This window comes from Bufo bufo, chromosome 1 (assembly GCF_905171765.1).
Source record: "Bufo bufo chromosome 1, aBufBuf1.1, whole genome shotgun sequence".
NCBI lineage: Eukaryota > Metazoa > Chordata > Amphibia > Anura > Bufonidae > Bufo > Bufo bufo.
The window spans coordinates 294,000,856-294,017,325 of NC_053389.1; the positions used below are offsets into that span (position 1 = coordinate 294,000,856).

At 42.1% G+C, this 16,470-nt stretch overlaps 1 protein-coding gene across 1 annotated transcript in view; it reads left to right on the plus strand.

Moving 5' to 3' along the window:
• CAMK2A (calcium/calmodulin dependent protein kinase II alpha) overlaps window positions 1–16,470 on the plus strand; it is a 331,715-nt gene that overhangs the window by 298,210 nt on the left and 17,035 nt on the right. The window contains exons 14-16 of the mRNA XM_040440682.1: window positions 2,452–2,484; window positions 8,920–8,968; window positions 10,587–10,662. Coding sequence (XP_040296616.1) covers window positions 2,452–2,484; window positions 8,920–8,968; window positions 10,587–10,662 — 158 coding nt within the window. The remainder of the gene's footprint in view (window positions 1–2,451; window positions 2,485–8,919; window positions 8,969–10,586; window positions 10,663–16,470) is intronic.

Genomic DNA, 16,470 nt, shown 5'->3' on the forward strand with positions numbered 1-16,470 from the left:
GCAGAATTTGATCTTTGTAGTAACCCTGTTAACCATACATGCCTAAAGTAGAAAAGAAGACGATACCACGAAGCTAATATATTCTTGCACTACAAATCCCAACATGCTTTGCAATACATAGGAGTTGAGAAGCTTGAGAGAAAGTAAACACCAACCAGACTCAAAGCAATACCATTGAAAATGTATGTGTTCACTGTAATGCACATCATTCAGTATCTGCTGGCTGCTTCCATCCTCTTTCTCTCTGGTTGGATTTTGGTCACTGTGATCTGTCCTGAGCCTTGGTCGTGTATTTCTCTTACTTGTGTCACTCACTTTTGTGCAGGATGACATACTGCTCAATGTTAGGATGCCTTATTAATGTTTGTTCCCTGCTGTGCTCCCTACTCTGCTCCTCTGGCTGTGCTTCTGCTTCTGTATGCTTCTCCAACATGTGGATGTGTGGATCTCCTATTCAACCACCCAACAGATCTTGTGTTCAGATATATTGAACTCACCGTAATTGTTTCATTCATATTTAATACTGGAAATCTTGGAAGACTACAGGGAGTGCAGAATTATTAGGCAAGTTGTATTTTTGAGGATTAATTTTATTATTGAACAACAACCATGTTCTCAATGAACCCAAAAAACTCATTAATATCAAAGCTGAATATTTTTGGAAGTAGTTTTTAGTTTGTTTTTAGTTTTAGCTATTTTAGGGGGATATCTGTGTGTGCAGGTGACTATTACTGTGCATAATTATTAGGCAACTTAACAAAAAACAAATATATACCCATTTCAATTATTTATTTTTACCAGTGAAACCAATATAACATCTCAACATTCACAAATATACATTTCTGATATTCAAAAACAAAACAAAAACAAATCAGTGACCAATATAGCCACCTTTCTTTGCAAGGACACTCAAAAGCCTGCCATCCATGGATTCTGTCAGTGTTTTGATCTGTTCACCATCAACATTGCGTGCAGCAGCAACAACAGCCTCCCAGACACTGTTCAGAGAGGTGTACTGTTTTCCCTCCTTGTAAATCTCACATTTGATGATGGACCACAGGTTCTCAATGGGGTTCAGATCAGGTGAACAAGGAGGCCATGTCATTAGATTTTCTTCTTTTATACCCTTTCTTGCCAGCCACGCTGTGGAGTACTTGGACGCGTGTGATGGAGCATTGTCCTGCATGAAAATCATGTTTTTCTTGAAGGATGCAGACTTCTTCCTGTACCACTGCTTGAAGAAGGTGTCTTCCAGAAACTGGCAGTAGGACTGGGAGTTGAGCTTGACTCCATCCTCAACCCGAAAAAGCCCCACAAGCTCATCTTTGATGATACCAGCCCAAACCAGTACTCCACCTCCACCTTGCTGGCGTCTGAGTCGGACTGGAGCTCTCTGCCCTTTACCAATCCAGCCACGGGCCCATCCATCTGGCCCATCAAGACTCACTCTCATTTCATCAGTCCATAAAACCTTAGAAAAATCAGTCTTGAGATATTTCTTGGCCCAGTCTTGACGTTTCAGCTTGTGTGTCTTGTTCAGTGGTGGTCGTCTTTCAGCCTTTCTTACCTTGGCCATGTCTCTGAGTATTGCACACCTTGTGCTTTTGGGCACTCCAGTGATGTTGCTGCTCTGAAATATGGCCAAACTGGTGGCAAGTGGCATCTTGGCAGCTGCACGCTTGACTTTTCTCAGTTCATGGGCAGTTATTTTGCGCCTTGGTTTTTCCACACGCTTCTTGCGACCCTGTTGACTATTTTGAATGAAACGCTTGATTGTTCGATGATCACGCTTCAGAAGCTTTGCAATTTTAAGAGTGCTGCATCCCTCTGCAAGATATCTCACTATTTTTGACTTTTCTGAGCCTGTCAAGTCCTTCTTTTGACCCATTTTGCCAAAGGAAAGGAAGTTGCCTAATAATTATGCACACCTGATATAGGGTGTTGATGTCATTAGACCACACCCCTTCTCATTACAGAGATGCACATCACCTAATATGCTTAATTGGTAGTAGGCTTTCGAGCCTATACAGCTTGGAGTAAGACAACCTGCATAAAGAGGATGATGTGGTCAAAATACTCATTTGCCTAATAATTCTGCACGCAGTGTATATGCACAAGCTGTTCAGTGGTTGCAGAGATCATTGGCTCAAATAAACCTAATGCTGCATGTGATATACCTTCTGGAGACTATTACAGTATACAAAACACGCTTTAAACTGATTCCACCACACCAACTCCATTTAGTCATCTACACTTGCTATGCTACATGGCCTTGTTGTTAATTGTTATCCTTAATGTTCCTTGTGTATTTTACATCCCGCTGGAGCTATTTTTTGTGATGCAGTTACTGCTTGTGGTCACTATGCAGACTTCCGTGCTTTCCCCTGTGGTCACCGTGCTGCTGGCTGTGTGTCTCACTCTCCTTCCTATCTGTTCTCCTTGTTTTTCCAGAAAAGAAAGTCCAGTTCCAGTGTCCAGTTGATGGTGAGTCTATGTTTTGTCTTATTCAGTGCTGGTTCCTCTGGGTCCCAGAAAGGAGCAATGGTCTGCTTCACTTTCCCTCTAAGCTAAGGGATCTGAATATAACCTGTGCCCTCTTTGGTGGAGTCCATTGTTCATGGTTGCACCAGTGGGTGGACTGAAAATAGATATTGTGTCATTCTGAAGAAGCAATAATCCAGGTCAATCAGCTTACAGGAAATTTTGGGCTGCTCATACTGGCACAGTGATGTACTTCATAGCAAAGGTATAATAAGGACTTAGACAAGCAGATGCCACACTGACTAATTGGTCTGTGAGACATGTGAATGTTGTTGGATCACTTGAGTAGTGGACACCATAATTCTATATCATCCTAGATACCTCCTTGTGTAAAACTTTGCACTTCTGAAGCTCCTGATACATATCACAAAGTTGGATGTATCGTTAGCTTAAAAGGGTTTTCCAAGACTTACATATAGATGACTAGAGATGAGCGATGTTTGGAAAATTTTAATTCGGCTGCTTCGCCAAAGTTCACAAAGAAATTCAATTTGTGACAAAAGAATTGCATTCCATAGTATGTAGTGGGCATAATGACGAGGAACGGAGATCATGCCATCCCCTGTCATTGAACCCCTCAGATGCCGCGTTCAACCTTATCGCGGCATCTGACAGTCACATTAAGGCCTAGGGGTTAATTAGGGGTTAAAAAAAAAAACATACTCACCTCATCCATTTGCTCACGGAAAGTCCGTCGTGGCTATATTGATTGAAGAAAACACTCAAAATGAAGGAGCCCAGCACTGCTCCGCATCCTCTAAATTCACTCCTTGCTCCCCTTACCTCACACAGTTAAGAAAAAGTGATGTTGCGTCGAAACGCTAAAAAAGGACCACAGAGGAGGCGCCAAAATCCCTAGGATCTAGGACTAGGATCGTAAAAAACCCAAGGATAGAAACTATGTGGTTTGTATAGGCAAGTGGAGTAGCAATACTTACATACTCTCAGAATGTATACACTCTCAAGATCAAATCACATATGGTCAAACAAAGGTAAAGATAAAACAATAATGTGCAGTGTGGCGCATAAAATCAAGGAGTGACATATAGAGTCAAAATATTATCAAAATGTTAGTGATAAAGAAAAAGAAAAAAGATAAAGAAAAAGAATGTTAGTGAGTCACTTCACCCAGGAGGGTAATGTGGGATAAAGCTCAAGACACCCACATCACACCTCCTGTGCCTGGGTCACTCGTCTCAGAAACGAACAATGACCACTCAAGAGTCTTTGTTCTTTTTTCTTTTCTTTTATTCCGAAGCCAGGGTAGGGGAGTGAGCAGCTCAACGTGTTTCGGGGCCTCTTAGTGGGTCCCCTTCATCAGGAGCAAGTACAGTCATAGTAAAAAACAATGGGGTTTAAATAACAGAAAAAAACGCCAAAACAGCTTCCAGTGACGTCACTTCCGGTGTCTGCATGCGTTCCACAGTGGAACGCACCGGAAGCGACGCCCGATTAGCCGTCAGGTAGCGAGATAAACATGAAAGCTAATAAACATATAGGTTTCACATAATCCATTCTAGATAGATGCGAGGATGATAAGTGGTGTTAAAATTACCAGTCATCGCAGTCCTCGGGGTGTCTCTATTAGTCTCATCTTGGTTTCTTTGGTGCGTTCTCTGTGGAACGCATCCCAGACTACCGGTGCGCCCCACCGTGGAACGCACCCGAACCGGAAGAGCGCACAAAAAAGGAACATTCCTCTTTACTTTTCTTATAATACATCTAGGAGGTAGCGGTCCCTAAAGGATAAACTAACAGGTAGCCCAAATGAGGATTTTATTAAAAGTATCCCTATCAAGGAAGGGTGAGGGCAGGGTCACGTGATTGGCTACCCGGTCACATGATCGGGATCTCATATCACCGGTCTGATACTATTCGGCACTAGCAGGACCTGATGAACTTTACGCCTATATAATATATTAATTAGAAATCATTGTGAAATCGGAGGGGGTAGCCTGTCATAAATAATAAATGATTATATAACAGATATTGATAAATGGTTTATCTAAATATCAATGTAGGTGTTAGTTGTTTATGATTATTGTCTGTAATAATTTATAAAAAAATGGGTATAAGAGTCAGAGTAAAACTGAGGGATAAAACCTGAATAGAGCTAGATAAATACATGATAAAGGAACACAGCAATAAATGTAAAAATAGTGGCAATCAGCCAAATACAAGTGGTTAGTCGAAGGGTGGATTACTATTCTATCAAGCCCCACACCCTAAAACATACGTTTACCTTACCAAAACGTTTAAATTTAATGATATATGGTATACCCAAAAACAATCCATCTCACTTTTCATTATGCTATATTTTATTATATTTCCCCACATACCTTATACTTTTTATCCTTGTACATTCCTTATTATGTACATTTTTTTACTTTTTCCCATATAGTTTTTATATTTGTACATTCCTCATTATGTACATTTCTTATACTTTTTGATGTTTCGCTGATACTCATTTTATCCTTCAGATCCTACTCTGTCTCAAAATGGATGAATGAAACCACCCTTCAACTAACCACTTGAATTTGGCTGCGAAGTTATTCCTGGACCCTCGTTTCGAAGGCCCAGTGACTAACCCTCTCTTTTTTTCTCCCGTCTCTGACTCACACAGTTAAAGCACTGTATTCTCGCGCATAAAAGCTAGCGCTCTCTGAGGCTGATACCAGCACAGGGAAAGAACACCATGCCGGCGCTGATATGCAGCATACTCACAAATGCGCGAGATTAAGGTGCTTCAACTGTGTGATGTCAGGGGAGCAAGGAGTGGATTTGGAGGATGTGGGGCGGTGCTGGGCTCCTTCACAGTGGACGTGGCTGGGCGCCTAAAACGTTGGTAACAGCCTCTTGGGCTCCTTACTAGCCTCATTTGCAGATATATAAAATAGTTTTTCTGACTAAATAAAAGCATTCATAGCTATGGAAAATGTACTGTATATTGCGGATGTGCTAGTGGCGATCTAGCTGCACATGTCCACAGCTCTATAGGCTAAAACTAGCTGACAGAATCCCTTTAACCTCATTTGGATATTTTTTTTCTTTCATTTTTGTTTTTCCTTTCCAAGAGCCATCATTTATTTTTATTTTTTTAAGTTCACCTAGGCATATAAGATTTTGTTTATTTAATGGCACTGTTTATTTTATTAGAAAACAGGAAAAATTATTTGTGCAGGGAAACTGGCAATTCCACCAAGGGTTTTGGAGTTTTGTTTTTACAATGTTCACTGTGCACTAAGAATGACAAGAAAACCTTATTCTGCTGGTCAGTACAGTTACGGCGTTACCAAATTTATATACTTTTAATTATATTATACTAAATATCACATAACATTTAAAAAAAATATTTTTTCTTTTTTATCACTATATTTTGACAGAAAGAAATTTTTTATATTTTTGTCCTTAGAGCTGAATGAGCCCTTGTTTTTTTGCGGGATGAACTGTAGTTTTTAACGATACCATATTTGGGGACAGATGACTTTTTTTAAAATCAATTTTTATTAAATTTTGTTAAGGGGACAAGGTGACCAAAAATGGAAAATGTTATGACATATACCACACAGGAAAAATATTTTTATATTTTAAAAGCTAGAACATTTTTGTATGTGGATGTACATATTATGTTTATTTTGTTTTATTGGTTATTTATTTTTATATGTAAAATTGGAGATGGGGGGTTTGAATTTTTTTATTTATTTTTTGCGATTTAGTTTTTTTTTACTGTAATTTATAGTCTCCTTAGGGGAATGAAACATGTGATCTTCTGACTGCGTATCACATAGACTACAATTGAAACTATTGCGGTCTATGGGATTCTGACGCTGTGCCTGAGAAACTATACCTCGTGCACAGCTTTTCAGGCAGTTAGGCCCCTTTCACACGGGCGAGTATTCCGTGCGGATGCGATGCGTGAGTTGAACGCATTGCACCCGCACTGAATCCTGACCCATTAATTTCTATGGGGCTGTGCACATGAGCGGTGATTTTCACGCATCACTTAAAATAGCGCTGGAGGGGTTAAAAAAATAATAATAATAATTTAACTCACCTTAATCCACTTGCTTGCGCAGCCCGGCTTCTCTTCTGTCTCCTTCTTTGCTGATTGCAGGAAAAGGACCTGTGGTGACGTCCCTCCGGTCATCACATGGTCCATCACATGATCTTTTACCATGTTGATGGATCATGTGATGGATCATGTGATGACCGGAGTGACGTCACCACAGGTCCTTTTTCTGCAACCAGCAAAGAAGGAGACAGAAGAGAAGCCGGGCTGCGTGAGCAAGTGGATTAAGGTGAGTTAAATTATAATTATTTTTTTTTAACCCCTCCAGTGCTATTTTACTATGCATTCTGTATTCAGAATGCTATTATTTTCCCTTATAACCATGTTATAAGGGAAAATAATACAATCTACAGAACACTGATGCCAAGCCCGAACTTCTGTGCGATTTTTCTCACGCGAGTGCAAAACGCATTACAATGTTTTGCACTCGCGCGGAAAAATCGTGCATGTTCCCGCAACGCACCCACACCTTTTCCCGCAACGCCCGTGTGAAACCAGCCTTAGTGATGACAGCCCTGGGAACTTTCCCAAGGCCCCAGGCTGTCATTGCAACCAATCAGAGCCCCGCAATTTGCCTTAGGCGCTCAGATCGGAAAGGCGGAGGGAGCTCCCCCCCTCTGCCTAGCCCTAGAGATGAGACAATCACTATTGTCCGCAGCATCTGAGAGGATAAATAACTGGGATCAATGTTAACGCTGATCCTAGTCATTATAATGCACCATGACACAACAGTACATCATAGTGTGCATAAGGGTTAAAGGAGTATGCTAGCTTTATCAAGTTATCCCGTATGCACAGGACAGGAAAGAACTATTAGATTAGTGGAGTTCCAACAGCTTGGACCACCACAATCATAAGAATGAGGACTCTGTACTCTGAAGGGCAACCCCAAATTGAATGGAATGGCTGGTCAAGTGCGCACTGTGCCACACCAATCATTCTTTGTGGAACTGCTGAAGATAGCCAATTACAGTACTTGGCTATTTCTGGCAGTCCAATATAGAATTAACAGGAATAGCCCTTTAACAATGAAATTCATGTACTTTTAAAGTCAAGGCCATCAAACTGCACAGTGTGAACACAGCCCATGGGGTATACAGTAACCTTATATCTTGTCATACACCTGAAAAAAAAAAGTACAGTGTTCATACAGTGTTCTGCTGGTGTCCCTTGGGCCCTCCCAGAGGGAATGATTCTGAGCCACACTTTCTATCTATACAGTATTTGTACCCATTACTGTTTTAAAGGATAGGCCTGCTGGAGGATCCTCTGTTTCTCAGGTCGGTCATTCTGAAACTGGTTTTCTAGGGTTACACACAGATCTTTATATGACCCATCACTCAATTGCATACTTGCCAACTATTCCAGAACGTCTGAGAGGATCCTGGAGATCTCCTGGACTCCTGATAGAGTTGGCAAATATCCAGGGTGCTGAAGAAGCCTCCCAGCACCTCCTGGAATTCAGTCCTAAGTCTTTGTGTCTCTGATGCTGTATCATCAGCACCGACTGTTCTCCTTGAAGGCTCTATCAAAAAGTTAGTAAGTATGCTGAATTGTGCAAGTATGGCCTACTGACATAAGATGTAACCCTGGAAGAACCCCTTGAATATTTAAAGTAAATGTTAGGTAGATACTGCTTAATTTATGAACTCATAGGAAACAGGAGAGAATACATCAACCATTTAGAAAACTGCTAAGCGTAGTTCTCTGCTGTATAGTATCGGCACAATCTAACAGCACACAGTACTCTGCCAGTATGAGCAACCATTCATTTCTTTCTCCTCTGACTTATTTTACAGAACATGTTCTTTGCTAAGCAAAATAAGGTAATGGGCAAATATGAAAGGAACATATGACAAATTGTCCTGTGCCTTTTTGCCCAGCAGAGGACAATGTTAGTCTTCAACTTGGGGCTCACAGAGGAATGAGCAGCTGTGTTTGTAGTCACAGCTCTGTGCGCAGTCAGTTGGTGCAGCTGGTATTGGGATATGTGGGAGAAATTAATAATGAGGACTGCACCGGATGGGGCTGGTATTCCATGTTCTCAGGAAAGGAAGGAAACAGAGCTCCCTGAGGTGCTGTCACTACAAAACATTATAAATACATAAAAATATATTCTACTAAAACTTTCTTTTTTCCTGGTGAATGGTGACCTCTAGTGGTCAATATAAAAAATACAGAGGTTTTTCGACATCTTCTGGACAGAACAAAATCGCCTTCTGGATAAGGTGCTCTTCTGGTGCCCAAAACAACTGTCATTTGGTTTATGTTGGAATAACCCAATTCTACCTCCTTCTCATTTCATCCAGGAATCCTCAGAAAGCACAAACACTACTATTGAGGATGAAGATACCAAAGGTAGGTGAGGGGAAGAATTGGTGACCACATGAAGAGAGGTTTTATATGGTTTACATGCTCCAAATTAGAAAAATTGTCTGAAAATGAAATCCCTTCCAATCAAGATCTATCTGATAGCATAGGCAAAGCAGTGAAGCTCTACAGAAAATGAAATGTTCATATAAATATATGCTCCCTAATATTTTACTGCACCTTATTAACAGTGCAAAATCTCTAACAGGGCCCTCCTTGTACAATGTACCATCTGGGCTGTGTTCACATCAGGTTTTTCTCCCATGTTTAACATATACATATGACATGTATGTTAAAAAGGTTTTTTGAGACTTTTGAACTGATGACCTATCCTGATCAGCAGCATGCGTGTAATTGTGATGCTGATCACCCAACAAACGAGCAAGACTCTCGTTTGTCGGATTACTCGGTCGCTTACATGGCACATGAAATCATTGCTTGGTGGCAATGATTAGGGATCTGCTGGCGAAAAATGTGAATCTGAGTATGAATAGTCCTAGTATCGATCGATCCTAGTAATGATCATTCATCCCCATACAGTGGAGATGATTGCTGCATGTAAATACAGTTCACATGAGCGGCAAATGTACATTTACTCTAATACTTTGTTTTTTTATGCAGAAAAATGGCCTTAGGGTGCCTTCAGGAGCTGGCGACCAGTCATGGGTACTGCTGCCTCTGCATCTTCTGATTGCACTGTTGGTAGATACCCATAGGTGTCTCTTGTAAGGCAGATGTCTCTAGTCATTTATGAACATTAATAAAATAGAAAATGAAAGAGCATATTTATTTATGTATACTGAATTGATACTACTTTCCTGTCACGGCTTCTTTTACACTAGCGTTAGAGATGTCCGGCAGGCTGTTCCGGCAGGGGAACAGCCTCCCTGGATCCATACTAACATTTGCACACGTGTGCTGCCAGAAGTTCGGCCCAGCTCCATTCACTATAATGGGGACGGGCAGGAGATGTGGCCGCAGCACAGCAAACATGCAGAGAGGCGGATGGACAAAAGACACTATAGTACAGCTCCGTCAGGTTATTCCCCTGCCAGAACAGCCTGCAGGACAAGTCTAACTCTAGTGTGAAAAAAGCCTAATATTCCCAGTCGTGAATTATCGGCTACTAGCAACCTATAGGTGGCACCAGAAAGAAGGTTTGCTTCCTTTTGGAAGAGTGCTAGGTTGCACACTATTTCCCAGAGATCGTTGCCTGTAAGATACTTTACACCAGCTGGATCTTCGCAAGGAAAGCCAGTACCTCCCTTAAGTGGAAATTAGGCTGAGTTCACACTTCAGTTATTTGGTCAATTATTTCCATCAATGATTGTGGGCCAAAACCAGTAGTGAAGCCTACACAGAGATAAGGTATATGGGAAAGATCTTCACCTGTTCTGTGTTTTTGACCCGCGCCTGGTTGTGGCTCACAATCACTGATGGAAATAACTGACCAAATAACTGAAGTGTGAATTCAGCCTTAGTAAAAACTGTATTCCATGTCATTTTGTTAAGATATCTCTTTGCTCTTTAGAATTCCCTCTGCACCATTCCACATTGATCAACCTTAAGACCCCAGGATTAACACTCATTTTTCTCATGTTTGTAGTGAGAAAGCAGGAAATTATTAAAGTGACAGAACAGTTAATAGAGGCCATAAGCAATGGAGACTTTGAATGCTACACGTAAGTAGTTGCGCCAAGACCGTATTTATAATAATAATAAAAATATATATTTCCAGTGTTATATAACATAACTCTTTTATTAGTAATTTCTTCTCTTAATGTTATTCTACTGCATGTAACCAAAGTTTCCGCAGTCTATATAAGTTCTTTTAGGAATTGGTTTTCTTTTCTGAGCTCTTCCTCCTTGTTGTATGGTATAATAATTATGGTAGGTATGTAAGCCATGGCCTCAGCGGATATTCTTTCTTCCTTAATTGCATCCCTCATGCCTCATTCTGTTCATACGAGGCATGTACAAGCAGGGGCGGACTGGGAACTTAAAGTGGCCCTGGAAAAAAAAACCATAAAAGTGGCTCCCATGTTGTAGGTAGGTCCAAATTGACTCGACAATGCAACACAAGTAGATGGGGCCAACACAAGTAGATGGGGCCAACACAAGTAGCCGGGGCCAACACAAGTAGCCAGGGCCAACACAAGTAGCCGGGGCCAACACAAGTAGATGGGGCCAACACAAGTAGATGGGGCCAACACAAGTAGATGGGGCCAACACAAGTAGATTGTGCCAACAAAGGAAGTTGGGGTCATTAATACCATAGTACAGCACAAAATAAAGTTCCAGCAGAACCAAATACCACAGCGCAACACAAAATAGCTGCCCCACTGTGATGGGCCTTAATAACTTCCATGTTCTGTCCTCCTCCTCCAATTATCTGTAATTAAGATATGAAGCAGGGGCTTAGAAGTTGAAATGTGGGCGACAGCACCATGCCAGCTTTGCACTCAGTATGCTGCCTGACATCCTCTAATAATGGTCAGGCCTGTTTCCTGACATGACTGTGTCCCTGCACCATGACATGACTGTGTCCCTGCATCATGCTTGTGGCACATGAAGGTGAACAGCAGGACAAGGAGCCATGGGCTCCCATGTTCTGCCACAGTATCCTGGAACAGAGATACATTTGAATTCAGGAGGACCCCCCTGCAGCCACTGGCCAGGTACATAAGTATCTGGTGCTCCCAGCGGCAGAGAAGAGGGCTCCAGCATCCCCCTGAGCATCGGCCCACCGGGAAATTTCCCTGTAGGGTCTATGGTCAATCCGCCCCTGTGTACAAGTGACGTCACCTCCAGAAAAGCAGGAGATGCTAATTCTATTAATACATCGACACTGCACATCTGAAATCTACAGTATGTCCACACACCAACACTAAAGTCAAAAGTCTATTATTAATCACAAAAAAATCTAGCAAACCTGATTCATGTTGATATATTCAGTTCATCCTCTTTAGTTATGCTTTCCTTACAGCCACCTGGATTTCAATTTTCTATACAGCCCCCTCATAAGCAGTTTGTGTCAAGTGTCTGGTTTTACAACCTTTCAACCTGTAGGTGGTGACCAGGGTTGCCAACCATCCAAGGTTTTCTGGACAGTTTGTAAAAATAGGTGACTTTTTTCCTGTGTCCGTGATAGTTTTAAAGGCTGTTGGTACTTGATTGGTTTATTTTTGTGGTAATTATCATCATTTTACAGTTCACAGTAAATGCTGGTCATGAGGTGTTATCACTACTGTATTAGTTATAATCTTTATCGTTCGTTATGATTTTCCAATTTGTCCGAAAAACTTGTTGGCTGTCTGTGATTTTGGGATAAGTTGTCCAGAAGAAAAAAAATTCTGGTTGGCAACCCTGGTAGTGACACACCAGTGGTTCCCTGTCTGCACCCAGAATGTTGCCAATTTAAAACCACGTCCTGCAGACTCTGCCTGATTATAGGATTGGTGCGGGTCTGACTGTGTGGAGCCCAGCCGTTTACTGATTGCCTCACTGTTGCTGGCTCTTAGAGTGCGTTCACACGTACATAGCCAGGGTCGTCACCTTTCCTAACAAAAAATTCTGGCTACGTTTTATGATCATATTTTGAGCCTTTTTTAAATTTCATTTTATATTGAGTGCGGTCCATCAGGAGGCGTTCATTTTATATTCAGTGCTGTCCATCAGGTGACGTTCATTTTATAGTTGGAATAGTCTGTCAGGTGATGTTCATTTTATAGTCAGTGTGGTCCATCAAGTGACGTTCATTTTATATTCAGTGCGGTCCATCAGGAGGCGGTCATTTTATAGTTGGTATAGTCTGTCAGGTGACGTTCATTTTATAGTCAGTGCGGTCCATCAGGAGGCATTTCTTTTATATTCAGTGCGGTCCATCAGGTGGTATTCATTTTATATTCAGTGCGGTCCATCAGGTGGTATTCATTTTATATTCAGTGCGGTCCATCAGGTGGTATTCATTTTATATTCAGTGCGGTCCATCAGGTGGTATTCATTTTATATTCAGTGCGGTCCATCAGGTGGTATTAATTTTATAGTCAGAGCAGTCTATCAGGAGGTGTTCATTTTATAGTCAGTATGGTTCGTCAGATGGCATTCATTTTATAGTCAGTGCAGTCCGTCAGGTGGCATTCAATTCCGCCATTTGATGGATATGGTGCTTCCATTATCTTAATTGTTCTCCTTCTATAATGGAAGGTTTTGTGATTATTGTTAATTATTTTCTGACACTACTGTTTTTGCACAAAATTATATTTCTCCTTTTGTCCTCTTAAAACAAAGAAAACAAGCAACTATACAAAGTACAATCCACATGGGAATACATTATACATGGGAAGATCACTATTGAGTTTTTTTAGTCAGAGAAAATGGTTTTATCAATAGCATTTATTTGAATGGGGAAGTTTAGGTGGCAAGCATATGGATTTCTAAAAACCCCATGCAAGTGAATGGAATTGAGACTTTTCTCAGACCTGTTATTGATTTGTTCCTGGGCCTACTGTTCCACACAATACTGCTTGTTCAAGACTTTGTAACTCTCTCTACCCTCGGATTGCTAACAGCAACTTTAATCTTAGTTTATTTTGTACTTATGTTTGGACTGTGTTTCTTTAAAAGGAATCTCTCACCAGTGACCTCCCTATCATACTGTCACAAATAGAGGGGAGGGGAGGGACACAGAACTAGGCCTCAAGGCTAGGGAGAGGGAAAAAGTCACCTCCTAGGAAGCCCCTAAACCTGTCCCTGACTCCTGTCAGTATGTATAGACCCTGAAGGTGGGAAAATACATACGCTGTAACCTAGACCCTAGGAGCCCTGAAATGCCCTAGTTAGTGGCAGGGAATGAGACCACTGGTTCTTTCCCAGGTGAATGAACCAGCGTCTCCCTGAGGCCTAGAAACAACAAGCACAGGGGAACAACCAAATACAAAGAGCAGTACAACTTATCTTATAGAAAATGGATGAGCAGGAACACAGGTAAGGTCCACCCACCAACTCTTCCAAATCCAAGCAGAGAATATCAACCGCATGGTATGAAGTGTAAGACCAAACTAAGTAGGGAATGCAGAAATGACCACGGGCAGCACCTGACAAGAGGTGTGGTCATTACCAAAACACAACACTGAGAATCAAGAGACTGTCAGTTAACCTCACGTGCAGTCAGTCTCTCTGATCTTCTAACCTCTGTCACAGAAGGTACCGTGACAGTACCTCCCCCCCTTCTATGGGTGACCTTCGGACACCCAGGAATGACCTTATCCGGATTAGCCCTGTGAAAAGCTTTCACAAGGCGACTGGCATTAACTTTGGACACTGGAACCCACATTCTCTCCTCTGGACCTTAACCCTTCCAGTGAACGAGATACTGGAGGGATCTATGGAGAATTCGGGAGTCCACTATCCTGGCAATCTAAAATTCAAGATTACCGTCCACCATGAAAGGAGGGGGTGGCAGGGAGGACGGTTCAGCAGGTTTGATATATCTCTTCAGTAAGGATTTGTGGAAAACATTATGAATCTTTAAAGCCTGCGGAAGGTCAAGACAAAAGGCTACCGGGTTAATAATGGCACCAATAAACCTTGTGCCCAACTTCCACGAAGGTACTTTCAACTTAATGTTTCTTGTGGAGAGCCACACAGAATCTCTCAGGTCTGGACCACTCATCAGCCATTTGTTTATACTTCTTGCCCATCTTTTTCTGATTATTTTGAATTTTCCGCCAAATAGATGACAAAGAAGAGGAAAATCTTTCCTCTTCAGGTATACCAGAAGTCTCAGTACCAGAAAATGTGCCAAACTGTGGATGGAACCCATATTGTCACGGATGTAGTAGGGGAGAACACCAAAAGACAACAAGAAGGAAGGGAAAAGACACTAGGCCTTACCGCTAGGGAGGGAAAAGGGTCACCACCTATAAAACCCTGCTCCTGGCCCTAACTCCTATCCGTATGGGCACCTCCCGATGGTAGAGATGCCCATACACAGGAACCTAGAAAACCCTGGTGGCCCTCGGATTCCCTAATGGTAATGACAGGGCAGAGACAACCCGCTCCTTCCCTGGTGAAGGAACCAGCGTCTCACTGAGGCCTAGCAAACAACATTGGTGGGGGGAATACAAAATACAACAAGCGGAACACAACTTCTGAGGCTGATGGATGATGGATGAACAGGACTTCAACTAGAACCACACTCCAGCTCCTCCAAAAAACAAATGAAGCTATCCAGAGCAAGGAGTGATGGGTAAAGTCAGACTAAATAGGGGGAGGTAAAGGTCACATGATCCACACCTGAACAGGAGGTGTGGACATACAAGCAACACACAGACAAAGTGAAACCAAAACCAAAAGAGGCTGTCAGATCACTAATGTGCAGATAATGTTTCAGACCTTCTAAAACCTGTCACCGATGTTTCACATATGCCCCCAAAACGGCGACTTATCAGTGGACTCCTGCCTATGGTTATTTATGGCGAACTCGGCCAATGACAAAAAAGAAGACCACTCCTCCTGATTCTCTGAGACAAAACATCTCAGAAAAGTCTCCAGATTCTGGTTAGTGCGCTCAGTCTGTCCGTTCCACTGAGGGTGAAAGGCCGGAAATAAGAACAGTTGTACCCCATAGTGAGTGCAAAACACCTTCCAGAATCTGGAAACAAACTGAGTCCCCCTATCAGACACCACACCATGTAGCTTCACGATGTTGTCAACAAACACTTGTGCGAGAGTTTTAGCATTAGGTAGCCCTGGTAATGCCATAAAGTGCGACATCTTACTGAAGCGATCAACAACCACCAGAATTACAGTTTTTCCTGAGGAATTTGGCAAATCTGTGTTAAAGTCCATGGACAAATGAGTCCAAGGTCTGGATGGGGTGGACAAATAAAAGTAGAGATCCTGAAGGCCGAGTATGTGTCACGTTAGCACGTGCACAAGTACTACAGGCTGACACATAGCCCTCCACACATTTACATAACCCTGGCCACCAGAATCTATGAGAGATATGATTGACCGTAGATCTGCTCCCAGGGTGTCCTGTAAGAACTGTACAGTTATGTTCCTCGAACACCTTGTGCCATAATTCAGAAGAAACAAACAACTTTCCCGGAGAACAAGAATCTGGTGCATCTCCCTGGGCCTCCAACACCTCTGCCTCAAGGTCGGGATAAAGAACGGATATTACTACCCCTTCAGACAAGATAGAACCAGGATCTTCCGAGTCACCCCCTCCCCTTTCCAGGAAAGCTACGCAACAAGGTATCCGCCTTGACGTTCTTAATCCCAGGGCGATAGGTGACAATAAAATTAAATCTGGTAAAAAACAACGACCAACTGTCCTGCCCTAGGTTCAGACGTTTAGCCGACTCCAGGTATGCCAGATTTTTGTGATCGGTAATTACCGTAATGGGATGAACCGCTCCTTCCAACCAATGACGCCATTCCTCAAAAGCCAACTTAATGGCCAGCAATTCTCTATTGCCTAC